This window comes from Falco punctatus, assembly GCF_963210335.1.
Source record: "Falco punctatus genome assembly, chromosome: 20".
Classification (NCBI taxonomy): Eukaryota; Metazoa; Chordata; class Aves; order Falconiformes; family Falconidae; genus Falco; species Falco punctatus.
Genome location: NC_137600.1, coordinates 3401904 through 3424373, shown reverse-complemented (window position 1 = coordinate 3424373; position 22470 = coordinate 3401904). Strand labels below are relative to the sequence as shown.

The 22470-nt window shown below is 45.4% G+C and overlaps 2 protein-coding genes across 17 annotated transcripts in view; both read right to left on the bottom strand.

Annotated features, from left to right (window-relative positions):
- The window catches only part of LOXL2 (lysyl oxidase like 2), a 67293-nt gene extending 55044 nt beyond the window's left edge, over positions 1–12249 (bottom strand). For 2 of the 9 annotated variants that reach the window (XR_013924628.1, XR_013924629.1), the window contains exon 1: positions 151–306. The gene's annotated coding sequence lies outside the window, so the exon portion shown is untranslated. Of the gene's footprint in view, positions 1–150; positions 2687–6794; positions 6930–7620; positions 7815–10368; positions 10485–11547; positions 11636–12148 lie in introns of those variants that run through there. The other 7 variants (XM_080370405.1, XM_080370408.1, XM_080370409.1 and 4 more) reach the window with 7 other exon arrangements.
- On the bottom strand, positions 11722–20996 carry ENTPD4 (ectonucleoside triphosphate diphosphohydrolase 4). 8 transcript variants are annotated; one of them, XR_013924630.1, is made up of 14 exons: positions 20875–20995; positions 19698–19749; positions 19160–19357; positions 18508–18713; positions 17829–17979; positions 17638–17741; positions 16935–16994; positions 16565–16719; positions 14870–15036; positions 14316–14640; positions 13487–13572; positions 13101–13262; positions 12502–12839; positions 11722–12229 (listed from the first exon to the last, which is right to left on the bottom strand). XR_013924630.1 is itself a non-coding variant. In XM_080370417.1 (13 exons), exons 2-13 carry the CDS (start codon positions 19715–19717, stop codon positions 12745–12747), a joined length of 1776 nt encoding a protein of 591 aa, XP_080226543.1. In that variant the 5' UTR covers positions 19718–19749; positions 20875–20996; the 3' UTR covers positions 11722–12744. The 8 variants fall into 8 exon arrangements, 7 of the variants coding, with proteins under 7 accessions (XP_080226543.1, XP_080226544.1, XP_080226542.1 ...); XM_080370417.1 differs by having other exon boundaries at positions 11722–12839; positions 13054–13262; positions 20875–20996; XM_080370418.1 differs by having other exon boundaries at positions 11722–12839; positions 13202–13262; positions 20875–20996.
- Between the last annotated feature and the right edge of the window lie 1474 nt (positions 20997–22470).

Genomic DNA, 22470 nt, shown 5'->3' with positions numbered 1-22470 from the left:
AGAGAATACATTCAGAGCGAAGAAGTGAAATCAAACTTTCAGCCCCGAAGCAAGAGAGGGTTAGAAACGCTTAAACTAATTCATCAGCCCCTTCATCTCTAGCAATAATGTCACTGTTCTGGCTTGCAGTCTCGGCAGGATGGCGTTTACCTTGGAGTTAGTGGTAGGCTGTGCCGGGGGTGACCTCTGTCTCCTTGTGCCTCATCAAGTTCTTTCTTCTGGACTGAGCGCGCCGTCCGAGTGGTCCCCTCTGCGCCGGAAAATATCCTGCAGCCCGAGAAATATGCTGCAAGAAGCTGCTGCTTCCTGGCAAATTTCACTAGTTAGTCAAGCAAACCCCTCCCAAGACCCAGCCCCCTTTAGCCTCAGCTCATAGCGGTGATATCATGGGCTTGTCTTGTAATCTGAGCAGAAGGACTGCGAACAGAAAAAAAAGAAATAGGGGGGAAAATCTGGCCAGAGTTGCAGGGAAGGAGGTGGATTAGGAACAGGAAAGTTTTCTCTGAGAACGAATACTAAGAATCGCATCAATACCCGTGTTAATTAATACCGTGTGATTGCAGTTTTTAAGCACCCCGGTTTGATTCAGAGCCTCACAGTGCCAAGCACCCTACAAAGACAGAGGGGCGCAGGGTCTTATAGCACAGCATCTTCAAACTTACACCCCTTTCGTATAGGCTGTGGAGTTTGCATCTCCCCAGCTATTCAAGGTATCACCCACCTTAACCTTTCAGCATCCAGCAACTGCTTTTCTAGCTGCTGGATATTCTTACAGCTTGTAACTACAGCAGCATAAACCAAGCCACGTTAACGTACCAACCAGCTAGGACTGCAGCAACAGTTACCCCATACTCCTTGACGGAGTCCTGAGGAGTAACCAGAGTGTAAAAACAATTCTTCATTAAAAACCAACACACCAAACAAAAATCCCAACCTCTGCCGTGTCAGAAAATTCAGAGCATCTGTGGTGGAAACAGCTTGCAGTGAAACAGTAACAGTGGTCTGAGCTAGCTGAAATAGCTCCTCTATCAAGAAGCAGCTCCATTAATTAGACGTTATTTCGAGGCAACTGTAAATTTTGCAATCTTTTCAGCTAGAGGGGGGCTGTGTTTTTAAAACTGTCCTTTTCATTTTTCATTTCATAGGATTTTAATGCATCATAACAATTCTGTTCGCTTCCATTTTCCGTAATCAGGAAAATAACAAGACAACGGTGACTTTCAAACCTCTATTACAGAGCAGACCTTGAAATTTAGTCTTCTGACCCAATTTTGGACAGCAGCACATTCTGAAGTGTCAGCAAATTTTCCCAAAGAATGGAAATTTATTTTCTCACCAGCTTTGGCCTTGGGTATTTAAATCTACGTTCAATGGGTTTTTCAGACAACTCACTAGGAAGTTGATAGGCACAGAAAGAAGAGTAGGTATTCCTAAAGGTGACCTTTCGAAGGAATATCCCCATTTTTTTCAGTATATTCATATTTGTAAAGGACTTTCTAAGAACCCCTTCCCTAGCACAGGACTGCTGCCTATAGCATACTCTTCTAGGTTAGTCCTGCCTGGTTTCACATCAATTCTCAAATTAATTCTACTAATTATTTTGAAAAGTTCAAGTGCTTAATCCACATCTCCGGATACATTTCCAGCAGCGTAAATTTCCAGCAAACCAAACCCTACAAGAACACGTCTGCCATCAGACTTCTCCCTGTTCCCAGGCTTTTCATCGCTTCCTGAACACAGTTTCCCCACACCAAGTAACGCCTGCTTCCTGCTCGGAGCACAACTCCGTTTTCTCAACCCCAACCACAGGAAAAGCGGCACAGATTCTCAGCCCCAGCTGCTCTGGCACTGACATGCGGAGCTCCCCCACGCTCTGATGCCATCTTTTAATGGAAAGGGATATTGCACTGAAGTGGGCATCGACACGAAAGGAAACTACAACATGCTGGAAGCAGCAAGGAAGCTAGTTTGGAAGCGTAATGCAGCCCTGAATAATTTAAGCATGGTCACAGCCCTTCACTGAATGAACTGACAACACCAGAGAAGCTCCACAAGAGACTGTCAGGTCTTCAGCACAAAGCCTCCCTTACGCTCCGTTTCACAAACTCCACGTGAAGTGCTCTGGGCCAGAACCGAGGGTTCATCCCAGCAAAAGAACAGCCCCATTCCCGGCGTAGCAGGCTTCTGGGATGATCCCACCCAGAGCAGACTATACCACATCGGCAGAGCGATGCATTCCCATCAGCTGGCAAAGCTTCCCACAGGGCAGTCCCCCAGCGTCAATCGTGGTGTTAAAGAAGGGGGGCAAAAAAATAAATTAGAGAGACAACAGTTGTTTCTTGGTGTGATATAAAGAATATCAAGATGTCAGGATAATTGCCTTCTCGTACCTAGTAGAGGTCTAAAAGAAAGCGGGAGAGGGACTCTTTACGAGGGTGTGTAGTGACAGGACAAGGAGGAATGGCTTTAAACTGAGAGAGGGTAGATCTAGACAAGATATTAGGAAGAAATTCTTTGCTTGAGGGCGGTGAGGTGGTGGGACAGGCTGCCCAGAGCAACTGTGTGTGCCCCATCCCTGGCAGTGCCCAGGGCCAGGCTGGACGGGGCTGGGAGCACCCTGGGCTGGTGGGAGGGGTCCCTGCCTGTGGCTGGGGAAGCAGAAAAAGGCAATTTTAAGGTCCCTTCCAACCCGTTCCACAATTCTATGACTTACACCCAGGATGCCGCTGAAACAGAGCTTGGCTCTTCTTCCCAGAGAAGCCAGCAGGAGCAGTAAGCAGCAGCAGGTTTTGCACGCTAGACCACAGTGTCCTAATTCTCCTGTACCAGGTGGGAATGCCCATAAAAGAGGTGAAATTCTGCAAATTGCAGTTATCATCTACGGCTATCAGCAGAGCACCACCTGGTGGGTCCTGCCTGGCCAGACTCTCCTTGATGGGTCTTGGGGACATCAGGGGAAAAAAAAAAAAAAAAAAAAGTGTCACAGCAGAAATTCCACAAAGCAGAGTTATTTCAAGACTGGCAGGAAGCTGGAAGCAGTTTGGCCAGAGGAAGGAATGTGTGAGCGTCTGCCGAACGGGGCATGGAGAAACATGACAGCCTGCCGGAGGAATGTTTGCCGAATGCCCGGGTCGGGTAAGGATACAAGCAGCGAATGCCATGAAGGCTTCCAGCTGATGGAAGAGCTTGCTGGTTGCATAAAATAAAACATTCAGCAGGAATTCAGCAAAGCTCTTCAAGGTAACACGCTGGATTCAGGGAATTTGCTGCCCCCTTCATATTGCAGCTGGTTAAGACCAAAAGCAAAGCACCTAGAAAAAAAAAAATATTAGAAAAACTTTCAAAAACCGTATAGTCTACAGAAAAGAAATGCTGCTCCAGCTGGATTTGCACCATCTGATCATGCAAAGAGGCAACCAGGGAAACCACTTACCAGGCCCACCAGCCATCCTATCGGCTCTCAACCTATAACTGTCACCTCATTGCTCTTTGGGCTCTGTGGAGTTTGCTGCCCTTCACCAGGAGGGAAACACAGATCTACCACCCCATAGCTCACCTTCTCCCCAGCAGCAATCTTTCAGCTTCTTCCAACCGAGGGGCAAAGCTGCACCCTTGTAGGCAGCAATACCACTGCTACAAGTGGGCACTGATATTCTGCATTCACTGACTCTACACATGATGGATATTTTCATGCAAAGTATTTGTACAAGTACCAGCTACAGCTGAATCCGTCTCTTGGCCACACACACAGCCACCATACCAGGTCCACATCCCTTCCCTACATGTTTTCTTCTGCATCTGCCTCCAGGACACGCCTTGCCATATGGACAAGTCAAGACTGGTTTTGACCAAGCAGTCACAGTCATGGTCCATGCTCCCAAAAATTAGGTACGCGCTATTAGGTTCTATAATCTCTCTTCTCCAATTTTCAGTTCTTTTAAAAAGGGAAGGCTCATTGCCTCCCCAAACCTTGTGTTTTCACCCTGTAGACTCTTTGGAGCCGCAGGTCGACTTGACCTTTCAAATTCACAGAGCAGATACACTAAGCTCCGTAAAGGTTGCTCCACACAGAGATGATCTAGGTGATACCCAAAGCACTGAAGGACCCGACTGCTATGAAAGAGTGTTACTGACTCGTGGCAATTTTCACACCAATTGGCTCCAGTGGAAAGTTCCAGCAACAGGTGATTGGAGAGCTAGATCCCTGCTCTGGAGCTCAGAGCATGGCTAACAAACACCAGCGATTCTGGAGAAGTAGGTCTATGCTTCCCTCAAGGCATAAACCAATTTATGTAATATGTTTAATCCCTACTGGAATTCCTATAATTGCCACATCAGGAGCGTGGTAGTGACTGAATTGACCTCCCAGACCATGACCCCCTGCTCTTTGGTTACTACTAGTTGCTGTTGAAAGGACGACAAACTTGCATTGCTTCTTATCAGGGAGAGACCCTTGCATGACACAGCTCTTTTGCAGCCAGCAAAACGAGGTTTGTTTTCTCTAAAAAACAACCTCAATCCTTTGAGATCTCTCTTTCTCTCCCTCTGCATGTGTTCTAGTGTAATGGTCAATGCAATGCAGACAATGACATCATGCTCACTTTCCACCGCTCGCTTGTTTTTCCACACTATGCAGAGTCACCCCCTCAAATCCTCTCAGGCCTCGTAACTTCTCAGCCTTGCAACTCAAATTAACTCACTAAGAGGCACAGCTGACCTCAACGTTCTACGAAAACATTCCGAAACAAGATCTCTGCTCAAGTCCAGACTCTTAACAAATGGCCCATGGGAACAGAAGCGCACACCAGACTCGTAGAAGATCTATGGTAGACCCACATCTTCCAGCTCTCAGCTTGATGCATCATCTAGAGAGTAACGCACCTTCAACATCTATTAACTACAGCTACCTCCGAGCAGCCGAAGGGCTCATACACCAGGGTGGGTGAAAACCTGAAGCTCCAAGAAATATTTGAGGCAGATATACTTCTGCAGCAGGCACAGGGGGTCAGGGGGGATGGCTGTTCTTGCACACGACAGCAACTGTTCCTTGTCAGTCCCAAGCAGTTTGAACAATAGAGCAGCACATACATCTTCCTTGTATTTCTCTTTAACCTTCCAGGAAATGTGCCGGGGGGAGGCCAGTTAGTACTGAAAACTCCCAACTGGAATGTGAGCTTCTGGATTTCCTAGGCCAAGGAAGACGCAGGCACAAGGCACTTTGCAAGTCCTTTTTCATTCTCTATCTCTAAGAGCAATTACTCAGAGATCCTAGCTGTCTTTGAGCGCTGATTCAAGGAGTCAGCTGTTGAAAGGCAACTTCCCCCAAGCAATCTCCTGACAAAATGCAGGTGGCATAGAGCATCTCCCTCCTGCAGGCACCAACATCCATCCCCATACACAACAGGCTCCTGACAGATTCCCTCTGTGCAACTCAGCCATCTGGGAGATGAGTATGGAAGGGTGCAAACAAAGTTTTGCGCCCCTCCCCCAAAAAAAAAAAAAAAAAAAAAAGTGGAAAGAGTGAGATCTCTAGAAAAGGAGTTTGAGAAATCCAGCTTCACCAATGTGAGGTAATGACAACACCGTGGGAAAGCAGCACGAGCTAAGCCCACACATGCAGTGAAATAACTCGCATGCTAAAAATCTGGGAAAGAGGGGGAAAAAAAATATCTGGGAAAGTTTTGTCTTATCCTGCGGAATGACGGAGGTCCTGGAGGCTTACCATCCCCTCCCACTAGATGGCAAGAGTCCCCCTCCTACCAGCAGAGCCCCTGCACACACGGACCTTGTGTCCAGGGGGTCAAGAGCCAGAGGGGGGACTTCTTGCCCTGAAGGGCACTGAGCGGATAGAATTGGCCTCCCATCCCGTCTGCCAGGGTTTATTTTGCTGCGATTGAGAAAGCTATGTCCAAGAGAAAGGAAGAAGAGGGGAGGAATTGGAAGAGAATTAAGCCGTTTGGTTATAAAAGGGGGAGGATGCTCAAGAACACAGCATACCGGTCTCCATTACGCCCAGGCAAATGCAGCAAATCCCTCTTCATCCTTAAAAGGCATTATGGAAACATCTGTTTTAACATCTTTTGTGCTGATTCACTGTGACAGGCCAAAGAACATGTCCTAACAAGGACAGTCTCTGCTAGTGGTTCTGTTCTTACGCAGAAACTTGAACAATTAGTTCAAGGACAGAGACTCCAGTTGCTGAATTTGCAAGAGGGCTCGCTGCAAGGCCAGGACGTGGGATGCAGGAGTGAGGAACAGTAGCAGGAGGGAACTGCTACGTAGGAGATGCACTACACACTCTTTCATTAACACCCTTCACATCTACGTGATCAGCTAGGAGCTAAGGACTCTCAGCTTCTGTGGCAGGTGATACCCTAAGAGTTACCTGAGGTTACTGCCTTCTGCTATTTACTCCTGCCTGCCAAAATTTGGCCATGGCAACCTAGAGAGCCCGCCTAATGGGGAAAAAAACTGGCACTTTTGGAATCTTGTTTGCAAGTCACCACTGGAGTTATCAGCTGAAGAGAAATGCTGGTAAAGTGCCATACATATGAGACCTAGGAATAGAAAACATCTGTAGGTTCAAATCCTGCCCTGCTCTGCACATTACTTGTAGCAGGAAATGTAGAGCTAGTAACTTCCAGGACCCTGGAAAGCATTTGGAGTTCGAGAAAACCTGGACATCACATTTGTGCCTTCAGTGCATTTGTCTGTTGCCTGGTACAAGTGTGCTGAGCGCTCCCTTTTGAAGATCAGGGCTCTAAAAAGTATCTCCAGCAACACATATCACTCACCATCTAGGAAGACGCTGCGAACCCAATCCCAAGCAATTTCCCAGCACCACCGCCGACAAATCCAAAGACCTTGGAGCACAAGCAGGCGAGAAAGTCATTGTCGCTCTCCCATTCTTTAAACAAAGGGAGGGTGACCTGAAAAACAACGGTCAGGACCAGGTCCCCTGAACACTACACACACAGAGGCAGGTGCCCAGGGAGAGGGACACAGCAAGCCCTCACCAGGCTCATTTCAGCTTTCAATGAGCTTCATGCATTATTTAGTAGCAACAATGGCAAAAACAATAGGACAAGTAAGAACAAGGTGCCCCCGATCAGGCATGCCACCGAGTCACTGTTCTTGACTGTCCATCCCCTTCGCTAAGTGCTGCGGAGACAGAAAAACCTTTTGTTTCCACAAGCTGCAGGGTTGCCTCCTTCGGGCTGGTGTTCCTGGAGAAGCCATGTTCTTCCTCCCTTCCCCACCCTCTCCATCATACATCACCCTTCTCATGGGTATACCTTTGTCTCCCAACCACTTCTTCCATTAGGGGCCACGTTTGGCCTTATTTGCTTTGGACATTTTCCACACACAAACACACAACAACAAAAAGAAGAGTGATACATTTAAAAGGCCATAAAGCCAGAAGCTTCAGTATCATTTGCCTGTCCATTCCAGGTCACTGGGACAGGTCAAAGAGCAGCGCCCTCGCCTCCCCTCTGTGCTTTTCTGCATGCCTTACCTGCCCTTAATGGACCCGGAGAAAGGACAAGGTGAATAGGAGAAGCAGAAGAAAGAAAATAAAGCATGTTAATGCAGAAACAAACACAAACAGATAAACATTACCATTGTGACCTGGGAATCTGAGCTCAGAAACATGCACGGAGTGAAAACAGGTATTGCTAAGTCTCTTGAAGGAATCACGTTTCTCCTGGTGTTGTTGCTTCGTGTAGTCTCTTTGGAGCACACTCATCCAGGGATGAGATGGAAAGATTTCCTATTTTTTTCCCCTCCCCATTCATCTGGAGCTACAAAAAGAGCTGCAAGAATAATATGGCTTCAGTCTCCTCCTCAGGAGATGTCACAAACTTCTTCCTCCTCTTCCAGAACCCCTGCCCCATCGTGCAAACCCCTGGGCAGAGGGGAAAAGGAGGGGGAATAAAATTAAACAAAATAAAAACCCACCACACACACATTCTAATTATTGGGATGCTACAGCCAGGTTTTGAAAGAAGCTAAGAGCTGAATTTGCAAACACTTGCCACAGGATAGTTCAAACACCAAAAAGCCCAGCAAGTCTTGTATATCCAGGCGTTTAAGTTTGGCACTTAGCTGATTGCTTTTGAAAATGCCTTGTGGGCTCTTAAAGCAATTAAAGGCACCCGCGCATCTGTCAGCCTTGATATAGCAAACACTAACACACCATGAACTCACACAAAGCCCACGCAGGATGGGCCTCACGCGGTCGACGCGCTGAAATCTTGCACCGCGTTAGGCAGAAGGACGGTGCGTGGCTCGAGCTCCCCCCGGCACTGGGCTGCCAAAGCCTGGTTACCCGTTAATCCGCAGCACCCCAGGGAAGGTACCCGTGAGGAGCAGACCGTTACCAGTCCCAATCCTACCCCACAGGCCATCCCACTGGCCTCACAGACACACCAGCAGCGAGACTATGGGAGCAGAGTGATCCGCAGGGTGCTCCAGTTGCTTCCTTGCACAGACACACTCTCTGATCACGCTACAAGCCTGTACATACATAAAAAGTCAGACCAACGTGCTCAGCACTATTTTGTTGCCCTACACCGCCCTGATGGTCAGGCTGGTACTCAAAGCTGGTTTTTAATGTCCTTTCTTCTAAAACACATTTTCCCAGGACAAAAACCTGCCTCTCCTCCATGCCCCAAACCCAAGCACGTTCCAGTTACAGCTTAAAATCACCTCCTGAAAAAGAAGCAGAAACCAGAGATTCCAAGCCATCAGTGCTCTACTCTTTCCAAAGGCACAGACCAAGGATAACCAGTCTTTTGAGATCCACAGCCTAAGAATCTGCTGAAATTCTTCTCAACACACTCACTCCTCTCCAAGCCACAGCAATCCACCTCAGGACTGCTGCTCAATCCATCCAAAGCCAGCAGCCAGTTTTAGGCTCAGTTTTACCCCACTACAAACCACTGCACACATTGCTCCCCTCCACAGAGGGACCTAGTGCACCTTCCCTGGGGGGGTCTACAGCAATGGAAGCACAATCGCACCCCTCCTCCAACAAGGCCAAAAGCTTTGAAACTGGAATACCATGGACAAGCAGCGACATGTGTAAAGAGCACGAGACCAGAGCACAACACCATCCATTCCAACCTTGGACCGATGCTGTCCCAGCCCTTACAGGCTCTTGCTCCTAATGAGTATGATGGCTCTCCCCTGTGCAACTTTAGAAAATTTAATTTAACTCAGCTGTCTCTCCAGGTGCCCCCTATACCTGCGTGAGATCAAAGGGCTTAACTCCCAGCTTGCTGGCAGTAAACAGGGTCCCAGTGCTGTTTTCCCAGTGTACTCAGCCCCTTGAAGCTCACTGTACTCCTGCCAGGGTGTGAGGCTCTGTGATCACAAGATGGAACAGCTGAGAGTCAGTTTAAAGAAACTCAGCTCATTCCCCTCAAATCTTTCAGTTACCATCACAACCGTAAAGACATAATGCAGCAGAAAACCTGCATAAAGAAATACAAATCCAAGAAACAACTGGGGGAAGAGAGTTTATTTTGAAGTAAAAAAAAAAAAAAAAACAAAAACCCAAGCTGTGAAAGTGATGCTCAGTGACTGGCATTACCATGACAAATTGACCCTTCTCCTGCACAGGGAGGGGCAGCTGAACATCTAATGGTATTTCTTAAAGACCTTAAAGAATTTAGGAAAGCAGATTAAGAGCCAGCTGGTTTTAGTTTTGAAGATAGTGTTGTCCCCACCCCCACACACACCACCCCACCCCCCCTGCCTCATTCTGAAGCACCCTGACACCTGCTTACCTTATCAACCAGTTTACCACCTGATATCTGAATAAGGGGGAAAAATACAGATATAAAACAGGCCTCTGTGCCCTATTTTGCATGAATGAAGAAAACTTGTTTGTTTCTAGGCCTTAGACTTGTTTGAATCTGTTTTATCATGCACTGCTTAGATTTTTAAACGAACAGTAGCTATTCCCACCACCAATATCTGCTGGCAGTATGTTTTTACCATTACAGGAGGAAATTGTGTATTGGATTATTTTTATTCTGCCCTTCCTGAACCAAATCACTAGAAAAAGCAGGACAATACTGCTAGGATCCTGGAGCAGAAAATAAGTGAAGGGGAAAATAAAAAAAAAAAGAAAAAATAAAAAAAGTGTACACTGCAGAGCCATCACTGGTATGTGGGAAGCTTCCTGCCCATTCATGTCCCATTTTCCTGATCACTTTCTCACCACCATTCATCATATCTTTCTTCACATTCCAAACACTCCTGCTTCATATCTTCATTCCCCAGTGCGGAAACCCTAAAGCAGGCACACGATGCTTTACGTAAGCACAAGACCAATCTGTCTCCATTACCCCAATGCTGTACCTGTCCCTAGTGCATGCACCAAGCTTCCCAGCTGCAGCTTGCTCTACCAAAATCTTCTTAAGCTCTGGGGCCCACAAAACACATACTCCACTGTGCACAGTCCCAGGTTGTCCATCCTACAAGATAAGAAAGCAACGTCGAAACCCTGCAGTTGGTTCAAGCATGACATATTATATAACTTTAGACAATTGTTTTTCCATTAAAAAATATTTATACTGCCTTAGTTAAGGCCAGAATAGGATTTTTTCCCATGACTGTCCATAACTCAATAAAAATGAGCTTCTAATTCTATTAAAGAATCAATTTTAAAGTTATATATTAAGATATTTTATTTTTTGCATTCTCTTACATGTTCAGAACTTTGCTAAGAAGAAAATGATGCAGCATCTAAAACGAAATTCTATTTCAGGTCTGAAACGTTGTTCTTTCAACTTAATACTTTTATGATTTTCCTAAGTTTTTTTGTTGGCATTTTTTAGATTGGGTTGGGTGGGGTTTTTTTTTTTGCTTGCTGCATCTGAGACAGTATCTCTTCTGTTAAGGGATGCTTGGTATCTGCCTGGATTTTGCAAAGTCACACACTGATACTTCCTCTCCACTTTACCACTAACATCAGCCCTTGTCCAAAGGGGGCTGCTTTATCTAAGCACTCAATTAGAGGCTCTGTACACTAGTTTTAGGCATCTCAGGAACAGGAAGTACAGGCTCTGTAACAATTGGCAGTGTCAGTTTTCTGATAATTCTTATCAGCCTACAAGTGCAACAAGTTTGTGCCACAGTTTCAGACATCAGAAGTGAGAAGTATATTATCTAAGCGTTCGCTCAGATGGCGCTCAAAAAATAGCAAAACACAAAACAGACCCTGAGCTGAAGTGCTTAGATTTGCCAGGCACAAAAAAATCCTTTATAAGAGGAAGACCCTGTTTGTTATTTCTGAACATTCAGTTAAAGATTCCGCTGCTGTTTCAGGATTCCACCAGATACACAGTTAATTCTCATGACTGCAACACAGCCATCTACCAGACACTGGATGGAAGGAGCAGGAAATTTAGCACCTAAGTTTAGCTGCAGTTCAGCAGATCAAGCCTGAATTTCCTATTCAAAGGCAAAAGCAAGCATATCAAAAGAAGACAATAAAACAATTCAAAGTATCTGGAGTTTTAGATGAACAAACTGCACCTCAAGCACGACAAAAAAACCAGGTATCAGCTTGTCTAGCTCTCCAATAATGGAAACAGCATCCAGTTTTCCAGCATATTCACACCTACTAGAAGAGAAGAAAGTTTTGCCAGTTGGATACAAACAGCGAGAACAGAAGTGATAATGTGCAATAAAATATCCATACACCAAAAGTTCATATAAATCCCACTTTTAATCATGGACAAATTTACTTTCAAGTAAAATTAACAGTTTTAAATAAAATATAAATTAACAAATCAGAGTACTCAAAAAGCAAACAAAAAAAAAGACACTGTGCATGTCTACTGTAGCAGAAACAAGAACCTAGGCATATTCCAGTTCTCTTCACCCTACTGGAATTTCAGGGAGATCTCTGAATGATTATGAAACAGAAATAAAGGATTAAAAAGTAGTGACTTGTGCCACTATGAGGCTATAGCTTCCAAGACAAAAGGGGAAACTGTCACAAATAAAAACAAAACTGATTTAAGCCATTTTGTGGAAGCACAGCATTGGGTGCAATAGGTTTTTCTTCTCCATTAGAGTACTTATTCCAGAATATAAAATCAGATAAGCTGTCCTAAAAGGTTTTTTTTCTTACTGCTTTTGAAAACCCTGCACTTCCTTTTCTTTGACTGAGGAGACTCAGAATTGAGAAGTCAAGTGATATCAATCCTGGAATCTGGAAAAGAAGATAAAAACAGTCCTCATTCATCCTAGCTAACAGTATTTCACAGTCTCACCCAAAGGATGAGAACTCACACTCATTCCCTTACCATACATAGCTTAAGCTGCTGATACTCATTTACTGGTGACGAGCCTTTGCTCGTCCCGTGACACACAAAAGTGCAATATTAAAAACAAACTAATAATTTTTGGCAGATATTGTCTAACGAGACTAAGCCAAATTGACCCCATTTTCCCATATTTCCAAAGCCTAGCTGTATTACACACCCTGGGCAATCTGCTTCTTCAATGGTTTAAAGGGACAAAAAGGAGGAACCCTGAGGCAAAAATGGCTTTTTGCGTAGCAAGTCCAACAAAAGCTCTCCATCACAGCATCTCATCAGGGTCCTGCAATCTTCTGTGGTGGGAGGCCTTCCTCAATCCATAGGGAAGTAGATGAGCTGTTACGCAACATTCGCCTGTGGATCCGTCTGAGCCTTAGCAGGTAGAGCAGGATGGAGAGCAGCACAATCAGGAAACAGACAAAAAACAAATAGTGATTGTAAACAAAGGAGAAGCTCCTCCAGTGGGAGTGACTTCCACGGAAGTTTTCTTGCTGGATGTCTCTGAAAAGAATCAAAGGGACAACAGACATCAGTTGCAAACCTAACTTTGCCTCAGAGCCCATTATAGTAGAACAGTCTTTATCAAGCATTACTTGAGCTGCCTGAAATATGCACTGAGGTTATATATGATGCTCTAGAAGCAACATCTTGTCTCCCCCTATCTGTCAGCTGCTTTGCTATCACCGTACCTCTTCCCTTCACAGAACTTCCATACCTTCCACCCAACTGCTCCTTCCAGACATGTGAGAAAACAACTGGTACCTTAAAGGTAAAAACCGTGTTCGGTAAAGTATGGCTCCCAAGGTCCACTGCACCTCTTTATCATAAACCTGCAGAGCTGTTTTCAAATTGCTGTAACTCACAGGAAAAGAGAAGCCACTGTGAAATACTTCATACATCCAGGCAGACTTAAAACACTGGTACCTACAGAAAGAGTGGCATAAGGTCAGGCCAGCAGTTACAGTGTTCCAGAGGACTGGGGAGTACAATTAAGACACAATTATCAGTACTTTCTTTATGGCTGATGCAATATTTAAGGTTATATTCACGCTTTCAATGATTTAATTGAATGGTCATTTGGACATGACCTTGAGCTCTCCCTGGCAACTCTGCATGAATGAATTTGCTGTACAAACACAAATACTTACTTCAATCTGTGGAGATCAGCATGTGATGCATAAAGACCACGGTCAAAACGTTCCCGTAGGACAGACCACTTAGTGGCACAATAATCCTTCAAGAAAAAAAAACACAAAAACACAACAAAAGACAGACTTCAACACTGCTTCTGCCTTGAGAAGAAAAAAATGCCAGTAAAGAAGATGCTCTGTAAATACCAAAAGCTAGAAAACTCAAAAGTAACAGCTTCCCTTGTACTGCTAGTAAGTCAGATCACAAATTTCACAGTATCTTCTGTAACATTTTGATCCATACTTGGCATTTGTGGTTGAATTAATATTCAGTAGCACTTAAAACTCTTTGGTCACATACTCTGAGATGAAAACCAAGACAACTGATTTTTAGGGCATTGACAAAGCAGGTCATACTCTTCTACTTCAGGAGAAGTAGCCTTACTTTAAAATGTCCCCAACAGATCCCTGTTAAGAGTAACACCTGGGAAACTGGTACAAAATGTAGCAAGAGGAAAAGGATCTTTTTCTAACAAGAACCAAGACATTCCTAAGAAGCAGCAAGGGGTGGAAGCAGCATGGATTTCCCCATTATCAATAATTCTGCTGGAACTTGACTACCGTGAGTCCCATTCCCTCTACGGTCAATTTTACTACTGTGCCTTAAAACAATTATCCTAAAAGTAAACCTACTGAGGAAAAGAGAAGCCCTGTAACAGTTCATTGCAGGGTAGAAGGATGTTGGCCCTTTGAAGGAGGAGTTTTCTTGCAAGACTCTCAGAATAAAACACGCTTCTAGAGAGTAGCTATTTTGAATTGCAAAAACTTTATCTCAAAAAGACTTTACCTTTGCGGCTTTAGTAAATTTAGCAGCATTGTAATCTCCTCCCATGCGTAACACGTCCTCGGTGCAGTAGTAGAACTCTGAGAAACCATAGAATTCACTGTTCTGAAAGTGCACAGCAGGCTGATAGACACCATTAAGAGACGTCTGCGTTTCATTAGTCTTATTCATGAACGGTTGAATAATTTCACGACACAGATTAAAGTCTCCTGTTCCCCGCAAATACATTATCTGTCCGTTCTGCTGGATCTCATCCTGAGCATCCAAGGGCAGGCAAGGATCAAGGTAGGGTGAATCAGAAGTCATTCCAGTCTGTTTGCCCAGCAGCCTGTATAAAAGAGGAAGCACAGTAACAACTGCGTATCAGAAACATCAAGCTCTGAGATAGGACAGCATCAAAGCAAAGCATCCTCATTTAAAGAAACTTCAGCATTGCACGCAGCATGCTGTAAAAATCAAGTTTTATGTCAGGACACTATTAAATATATTCAAGTTAGGGGGTTACTGAGCTCAGTGATGCACAGAAGCCATATCCCCAAGTGACCACAGCCAGCTACCTGTTTTTCAGCACTGTACTGGTAAATAGACTGTCTTCATATCTCTGGCGTGCTGCGTTTCCTCCGAAGCCAAGGAACGTTGCAACGTAGACTCTGTACACATGCTCGGTTTGATGAGCATCGCAGCCTAAATTGAATTCTGCAAGTAAGTTTTTGGCTACTTCTTCCTGTAGGTACACAAGCACCAAGATTAAAAGATGAGTTCTTTGGACAACTGGACTCCCTTGACGTCTTTAAGCTTCACCCCTTACTCATCTATTTTCCTTTTCACAAGGTCCACATTGCCTTCCACTTCATAGGGAGAACAAACCATATTGATTGCAGAGAACTGCATTATCACTACCGATACTCAAGGAACTGCAAAGGCCAGGAACTGCTGCTCTGGACCCTGAACTATCTTCCACTGTGAAAAAGTACGTGCTGTGGCTATTTATCTCTATGCTACCACTTCTGACCGAGTCCCCACGCTACCAATCGCTCGGCTAGGTAGATTTATGCTCTGCCCAGCAGAGCTGTTCTTCATTTTCCAATCTGGAGCTCTCAAGCTTTTCAGGAGACCTGTCAGTCACTCAGCTCTCTTCACATACCATACATCTGTCACTTGCAGTAGCTTTTCGGATATTTAAGAGATATGTAGCAGAAGCACTTGGTGCAGAATGCTCTCAGAAATACAGCGTAACCTTGCAGAGCTTCCAACTGATGTTGTAAATGAAAACCAGCACTAGCACTGTAAGCGCCACAGTTGTTTGACTCTTGTCATTCTGTGGGAACCTGGACAGGTTCCAGGACCAGAATATCTATTTTATGTTGGTTTATGTTCAGATAGAGACATACAACAGTCATCCTCAATTCTTCCTATCTCCAATTCATATCTGACTGGGGCAATCTGCTCTGAATCTAAAGGCCCATACTTTGGTTTAACAGCCCAAATGATTTGTTAGAGCATCTGTCTGAAATGCAGTGTAGTTATTAAAACCTGTAATAATGAAAACACGTCATTTCACAGGAAGACTTAAAAAAAAAAATACATCATTGTAACAGTGCATTGAAGAGTCAAAACATAGGGCTTTTAGGCTATTCTTACTTTAGATAATTTCTCAATTAAGTTAACGGGAAGTTATCCAACTTCAAAAATCAAGGAATTACTCTAGAACTTAGTGGACTCAAGTTAGAGCAGTTTATGTTCCATTTAAGACTTGTAACAAAGAAATTTGCTTCCTACAGCCGATGAACTGTGCTGAGGATACAGGTGGTATTTGAATAAACTGTACTATTACCCCCATGTCCTGTTACTCCCGTTTCTACCAACCCAACTTAAAAGGAAGGAGTCATATCTTACATAAGCTCTTACATAAGAACCACCACACAACTTTAGGTTTCTAAATTCCAGAATAGTCTCTGAAGTGTAACACAAATTTAAAAGTTGTACACACAGACAGCCACGCACATAAAGAATGCAGGTCCACTTAGATTTAAAAATCAGTGGCAAACTCTACTAATAGAAATTAACTTTCTGAATGAACAAAACACAAATGAATTGCTTAGCTGATGAAGGACTCGTATTTGCCATCTTCTCTTGCCTTGGTTTTGGAATGTGATGTAATGAAGAATAGGGCTCAAAACAAAGAAAACAAAACAACAAATATGCATTAAAATAAATCAAAAGGAAAAGAAGAAAGTTGCACAGATAATAACCTGCTGCGAAGAGGCAAAGCTTACAGTTTTAGGGACTTCGTATGCTATCTGAGTCGACACTCCGCCCATGTCAAGAATACCCACTGTCCTCTTACGAAAGATGGCCTCTTTGTTTTCGCTGCCTGGGACGTGCACCTCCACAATCGCTTCATCCTCTGGATAAAACAATGAAAATGCAGCGAGAAATAAAACTAGGGTGGGCCTAAAGCAGCAATACACTACTGCTGGTTAACTTTATGTAGCAATGCAGATCATTGACATTTCACAAAGAAATTAAGCCAACAGTAGCATCTACACACATGCTATTCACTAACATATCTGTCTTAAAACCAGGGAAGTCCTTCCTAAGATCCAATTCACAAATACTTACCATCATCTGTATGTTCAAATCTTCCAAGAACAAAGTTGATGCCAATCCATGCATATACTCCTAGAGGCATAAGAAAACATATTTGGACATTTCAGGAATGTCTGGTACTTATCATCTTAAAAACAAAGAGGGATATTTTGCATATGAGTTAAGATATATCACTGCTCATATTTAATTACATAAAACACTTAGAAGTTAAACATGTTAAACATTCCTGGCAAGTTATTCTAGTCCTCCTCTCCCAAGTCAAGGCTAGACACAAAACCTAATTCAACATACTGAAGACAGTCTGATGTCTAAATTTCGGAAGAAAGCATGTTAGCCTTTGAAGTGATTTTAAGGCTCTTGTGATCTGATCGTGTCAAAACATCACTCCTTTAGAAACCAGTTTTCCCTGCAGAGTTGCTTCCCTCAAGAATGTTGTGACTTATCCTTACCCCTCCCTCCACAAAGCCAGAGAAAACGGACTCAAATTCCTGTTAAACTCATTTAAGTTATTTTTGCTGCCAATTAGAAAACATTTAGACAAGTTAGAAGATCACAGCAGATGATCATCTCCACAATCCATATGTTGCTACTGAGGAATAAGGTCTCTCAACCAAAGCAGAATTTCCAAGAGCAACAACAAAAAAACCCAAATTATCCAAGTTGTGCCGTGAAAGTAATAAACATTTCTAAGACAGTTTTTCCAACATTAACCTACCTTCCTGTTTCCCTGAAATAACCTCTGCATGTGAGTCCGAAAACAGAAAATCAAAACGCACAGGAATATCAGTGAGCAGATCTTCAAGTATTGCCTTCTGCTGGCTGCAAAATTACATTTTGAACAGTGAAAAAGTAGTCTGACACAGCAGGATCACTATTCTAAATGCTAAAAATAAGACAGCCAATAACCTTTCCGGCAGAATCCTCATTCCCGCGGTACACAGAATATAAAGAGGAGTCTCTTTGTGTTTTGCACGTGGCACATGTTGGGCAGCGAAGCTCAGAAGTGGAGAAATATAATCACTGACCTTTTCAGGAGAGCTGGCAAACTCCGAAATGCCTAGTGAAACAGATAAACACAAAAGTGAAGCAACTCAAGCTTTGCGCGTTTCCTGGAAAACTAGATAACCAACACACAGAGGAGAAATTAACAACCCAAAGCCAAACCCAGGGAATCAAACACAGAAGTAAGAAGATAAGAATTAAGCTAACAATTCATCATCCTCTTAACCATAAACAAAACCCCGTATTAGATACAAACTGGTAATGTATGATTGGTTCAAACAGCTTTACAGAAAGCCAATTATTTATTCACTAGATAAACAGAACCAAGTTAACTGACAACCGAACTGGCAACTGTCTGTTTCCACAGAGGATCATCTACCTCCTGCCTGTCAGTGTCACGTTTCAAGCTTTAAAGCTGAAGAAAGCTCTCTGCAACCAAACCCAAAGAAATGTGGAGGGGTGCCACGCTGACAGCTCTCAAGTACCCTTTACCCAGACATTTTAAGTATAGGGGTTGAAAAAACAAAGCTAGGATAGGCAACTACCTAGAAAATCGCATCTATAATTAATTTCTTTTCAGTACCTGGTTTAATTTTCATAACCACTGGCTTTCTGGTTTTGTCCCTCATCTGTTTGATGTCCAACAGGTCATGTGGATTACCGTTGTGCCTTGGCCAACAATACACGAAAATCCTAGAGCCACTGCTGCCACAGTCCACAACGATGCCATAGTTCAGATTGGGGTTGTTTGTATCTGTAGCTTCAGTGTCAGTTACTCGGGCAAGATATCTAGAAGAAAACTAGGCATTACTACGTGGCAATTAAGTTCCACATGGAAGTTTTTCTCAACATCAGACTCGAAACAGGATGACAGTTTTCATTATAGGAATCACACAGTTTCTACTATTGTACTGCTGCTGAAGGAAAAAAAAAAAAGCGCCACCCATAAGAATCAGATTCCCAAAGTAATTTCCAAAATAATTCATAATCAATATTTTTGTGCCTGTAGTTTTACAGAGCTGCTACAGATACGTGAAAGAGATATCAGAAAGCTAATTTTTGATAAATTAAAATCAGCTTAGATAGGGAAAGCTTCACTAAAAAAGGAGGAAGTTTTGCTCATACTTCCTCTGCCTCATTCATGTGTTTTACAGAAACAACTCATCCTTTTTTTTTTCCTTTTCACACCAAAACTACATTTCATTCCTTTCCACAAAAGTCTTTTCAGCTCTCACCTGTGGAACCTTTTGTCCCTGTATGCACGCCCATACTTATTGCGGATGACTACCAGAGAGTAGTAAAGCAAAGAGACAGCAGCAGCAAGTATTCCTATCACAATGATCTGTCGCAAAGTGGTGTTGAGAATACGTGGACATCCTACCGGAGAGATGCTGAAGTGCCAAGAAGCAGGAAGCAAACAGGAGATGCTGATCCTAAAATTCAAAGAGGATAATCTGCTTTAAAAAGGGACTTGATTACCAAAAAGAAGGACAATGCATTCTGAAACAAGCTAAGGACAAACATTCTTCACAAAACTTTTCACTTTGCTCTGCTCTAGCTTTGCTTTGCTCATGCTCTGGCTTGAGTGTAGTCAAGGTGCTATTCCCCCCTCTGAATACATGATTAGCCATAAATTCATGATGAGGTTCACTGTCCTTCACTCAAAAGACATCACAATTTAATTTGACAGTCCTTTGGGATTCTTACCTCCCCATTTTGGGTTATGACCAGCAGAGAGAAAGACCAGCTGGTGTTCAAATATCAGCCGCTCACCTCAGACTGACAAGGCACATCAATCATTCTCAAAGCCATTGCTTTTCTGTTCCTGAATTAAAAAGGAAACATAGATGATCTAGACAGCATTATGACAAGCACTGCCAGCAAGTCGAGGGAGGTGACCCTTCCTCCCTGCTCAGCACTGGCGAGGCTGCGTCTGGAGTGTAGGTCCAGTTTGGGGCTCCCCAGGACAAGAAATACACAGACCTACTGGAGCAAGTCCAGCAGAGGTCTGCAGAGAGGATGGAAGCACTGAAGCATCTCTCACATGATGAGAGACTGAGAGCGCCGGGCCTGTTTTGCCTGGAGAGGCGATGACTCTCATCAGTGCCTACAGATGGAGAACATAAGGGGGAAGCAAACTCCTTTCTCTGCAGTGCCCAGCGACAGGACAAGAAGCCAAAGGCACAAACTGAAATACAGGAAACTCCATGTGAACGTAAGATAAATCCGTGCAGGTGGTGGGCCACCAGGACAGGTTGCTCCAAGAGGCTGTGCATTCCCCATCCTCAGAGACATTCAGAGCCTGACTGGTCACAGACTCGGGCAAGCAGCCCTAGCCGACCCTGCCTGGACCGTTGCTGTTCACCACTCTGCTGAGGGAGGCAAAAGAAAGCCAGGCCCAGGCAGCAGCGCACCTGCTACACAAGGTCTTTACAAACAGAGTATCTTCAACTCTGCAAAGTCGGTCTCCAAAATGCAAAGGCTCCAGATGTAACAAAAAAATCAGCAAAATTAAAAAAGAAAACACAACCAAAAACCCAGGTAAATGCCGGCACTTCAGCAGGGTCAGGTCTCTCACTCCTTCCCCCCCCCAGCTGGTCTCGGCCCTTCCACACACGCCCCATCCTTCCGAAAGCACCTCCCCGAGGTGCCACGCAGCGTAGCCGCCCGCCCCCGCTGAGGGCAGCGCCCACCACCCGCACCGGCGGGGGCAAGGAGGGGAAGGGACGGGGGGGGGCAGGCCCTGGTGGCCCGCAGAGCAGCGGAGGAGAAGGAGGAGACCCGTCCCTCCCTCAGGGCCGCAGCAGCGGGCAGGCCGCAAGGCCCGGCCCGGTGTCACCCCATTCCGCTCCCCAGAAGCGCACGGGCGGCCGGGGCCCGCCCCGCCCACCCCGAAGCGCCCTCCCCCACGCAGCCTCCCCCACGGAGGGACCCCTCCCCCGCTGCCCACCCGTGAGCCGGGGCAGCCACCGCCGCGCTCGCCTCCCGGCCCGCCGCATAGCAACCGACCACCGCGCCACTTCCGGGTCCCACCGCCGGACGTGACGCAAGCACGCACAGACGTGACGCACGCACGCATAGACGTGGCGCTGAGTTTCGCGGGGGTGGGCAGGGAAGGGATTCCCCAGGGGGCGTGGCCAGATGGAAGGCGTGACCACGGCGGCTGAGGGGGCGTGGTTATGCATGAGGAGGCGTGGAGAAGGGCGAGGGGGCGTGGCCAGGGCGGCGCTGGGTTAATTCTTAGCGCGGCGGTGGGTGCGCAGCGCTGGGTGCGCAGCGCTGGTGGCTGTGGGTGGGTGTCTGGTGTCAACAGGCAGATACACCTCTGCAAACGGTCTATAAAGGTGTAAACAGACGTTTATAAAACAATACAATTAAAAAAAAAAAGTGTTTCTACATTTTACAGTGGTATGGTAGCACCTGTCATAAGTGTATATAAGTCATAAATAAATGAATTTGGTTTGAAAATAGTCATCAAAAAACAAGCAAAAAAAATATTTCCTCGCCTGGAAGAGGCTGGAAATCTGCTGGGGAAGCATGGAACCCTCCTGTGCGCTGCCGCTGAGCGGCAGCACAGCTTGTGCCCAGGCTGGGAATGGGAAAGAACAAGTTTATTCTGGCAACTATAATTTATTAATGACAGGAATAACCTGGCAGAAGAGCTGGGGAGCTTTGCTGCTCATCAGCAGCTCACGGGGCGGCCCCGGGACCCGTTCCCGGCGGCAGGGAGGGCGGCCGGGCGCTTGGCCATGGATGCGTGTCCAGGTCTGGAGGGTGTTGTGGGAAGCTCTCGTGGGCTAAACCCTGTTTTTCCAGGGCTGAGCAATACGCTGGGCGATTCTGTAAGGTCCGAAATTGCTCCCCTGTGGTTGCTCTTCACCTGTGGGAGGGAAGGAGCCAGACCTGCTGGGCTGCTCTGGCTTCTCCACCGCTTCTTGTCCCCTCTGCCGCCACAATCTGCTGCGTTACAGGCTTCGCCTTCATCCCCTGGAGCCCAGCAGGAGAAAACTGGGACAAAACTGGGCATCCAGCCTGATGGCTGCTGCCATTTTCTTCATGCCAGCTGGGTACCTGCTGCTGTCCTGTCTGTCTGGCCACCACATGCCCCTGTAGCCGCTCCTTTGGGATGTCCCAGCTGGAAACGTCCCGTTCAGGCTTTGCCTTCGGACGGTGCGAAGCCTGGAAGCGAAGGAGCATTGCAGCTCCGCCACGCATTTCACGGCAGCATCCAGAAATGCAAATTCCTGGCGTTTGAAAGCAACGGTCGCACTGGGCACACAGAACCCAGATGTGGCCAGGGTGAAGGAGGAGAGCTGGGATTGTCGGTCTGGTCCCTTATGAAAAGCAGATGTGACCGAGGAGCCTCATTGCTCTGCTCAGGATCCTCTGCAGGGCTTCTCTAGCTGGAGGGGAACGTGGAAGGCAGCGGATTTTCACACGAGTTCATTTTCTGCCGTGTTTCCTCTTCTTCTTTCGCTTCTCATACGAGAAACTTTCATCTTTGCCTCCTGAGCCACTGTTGGTTCTTCTCAAAAACACTCTGGCT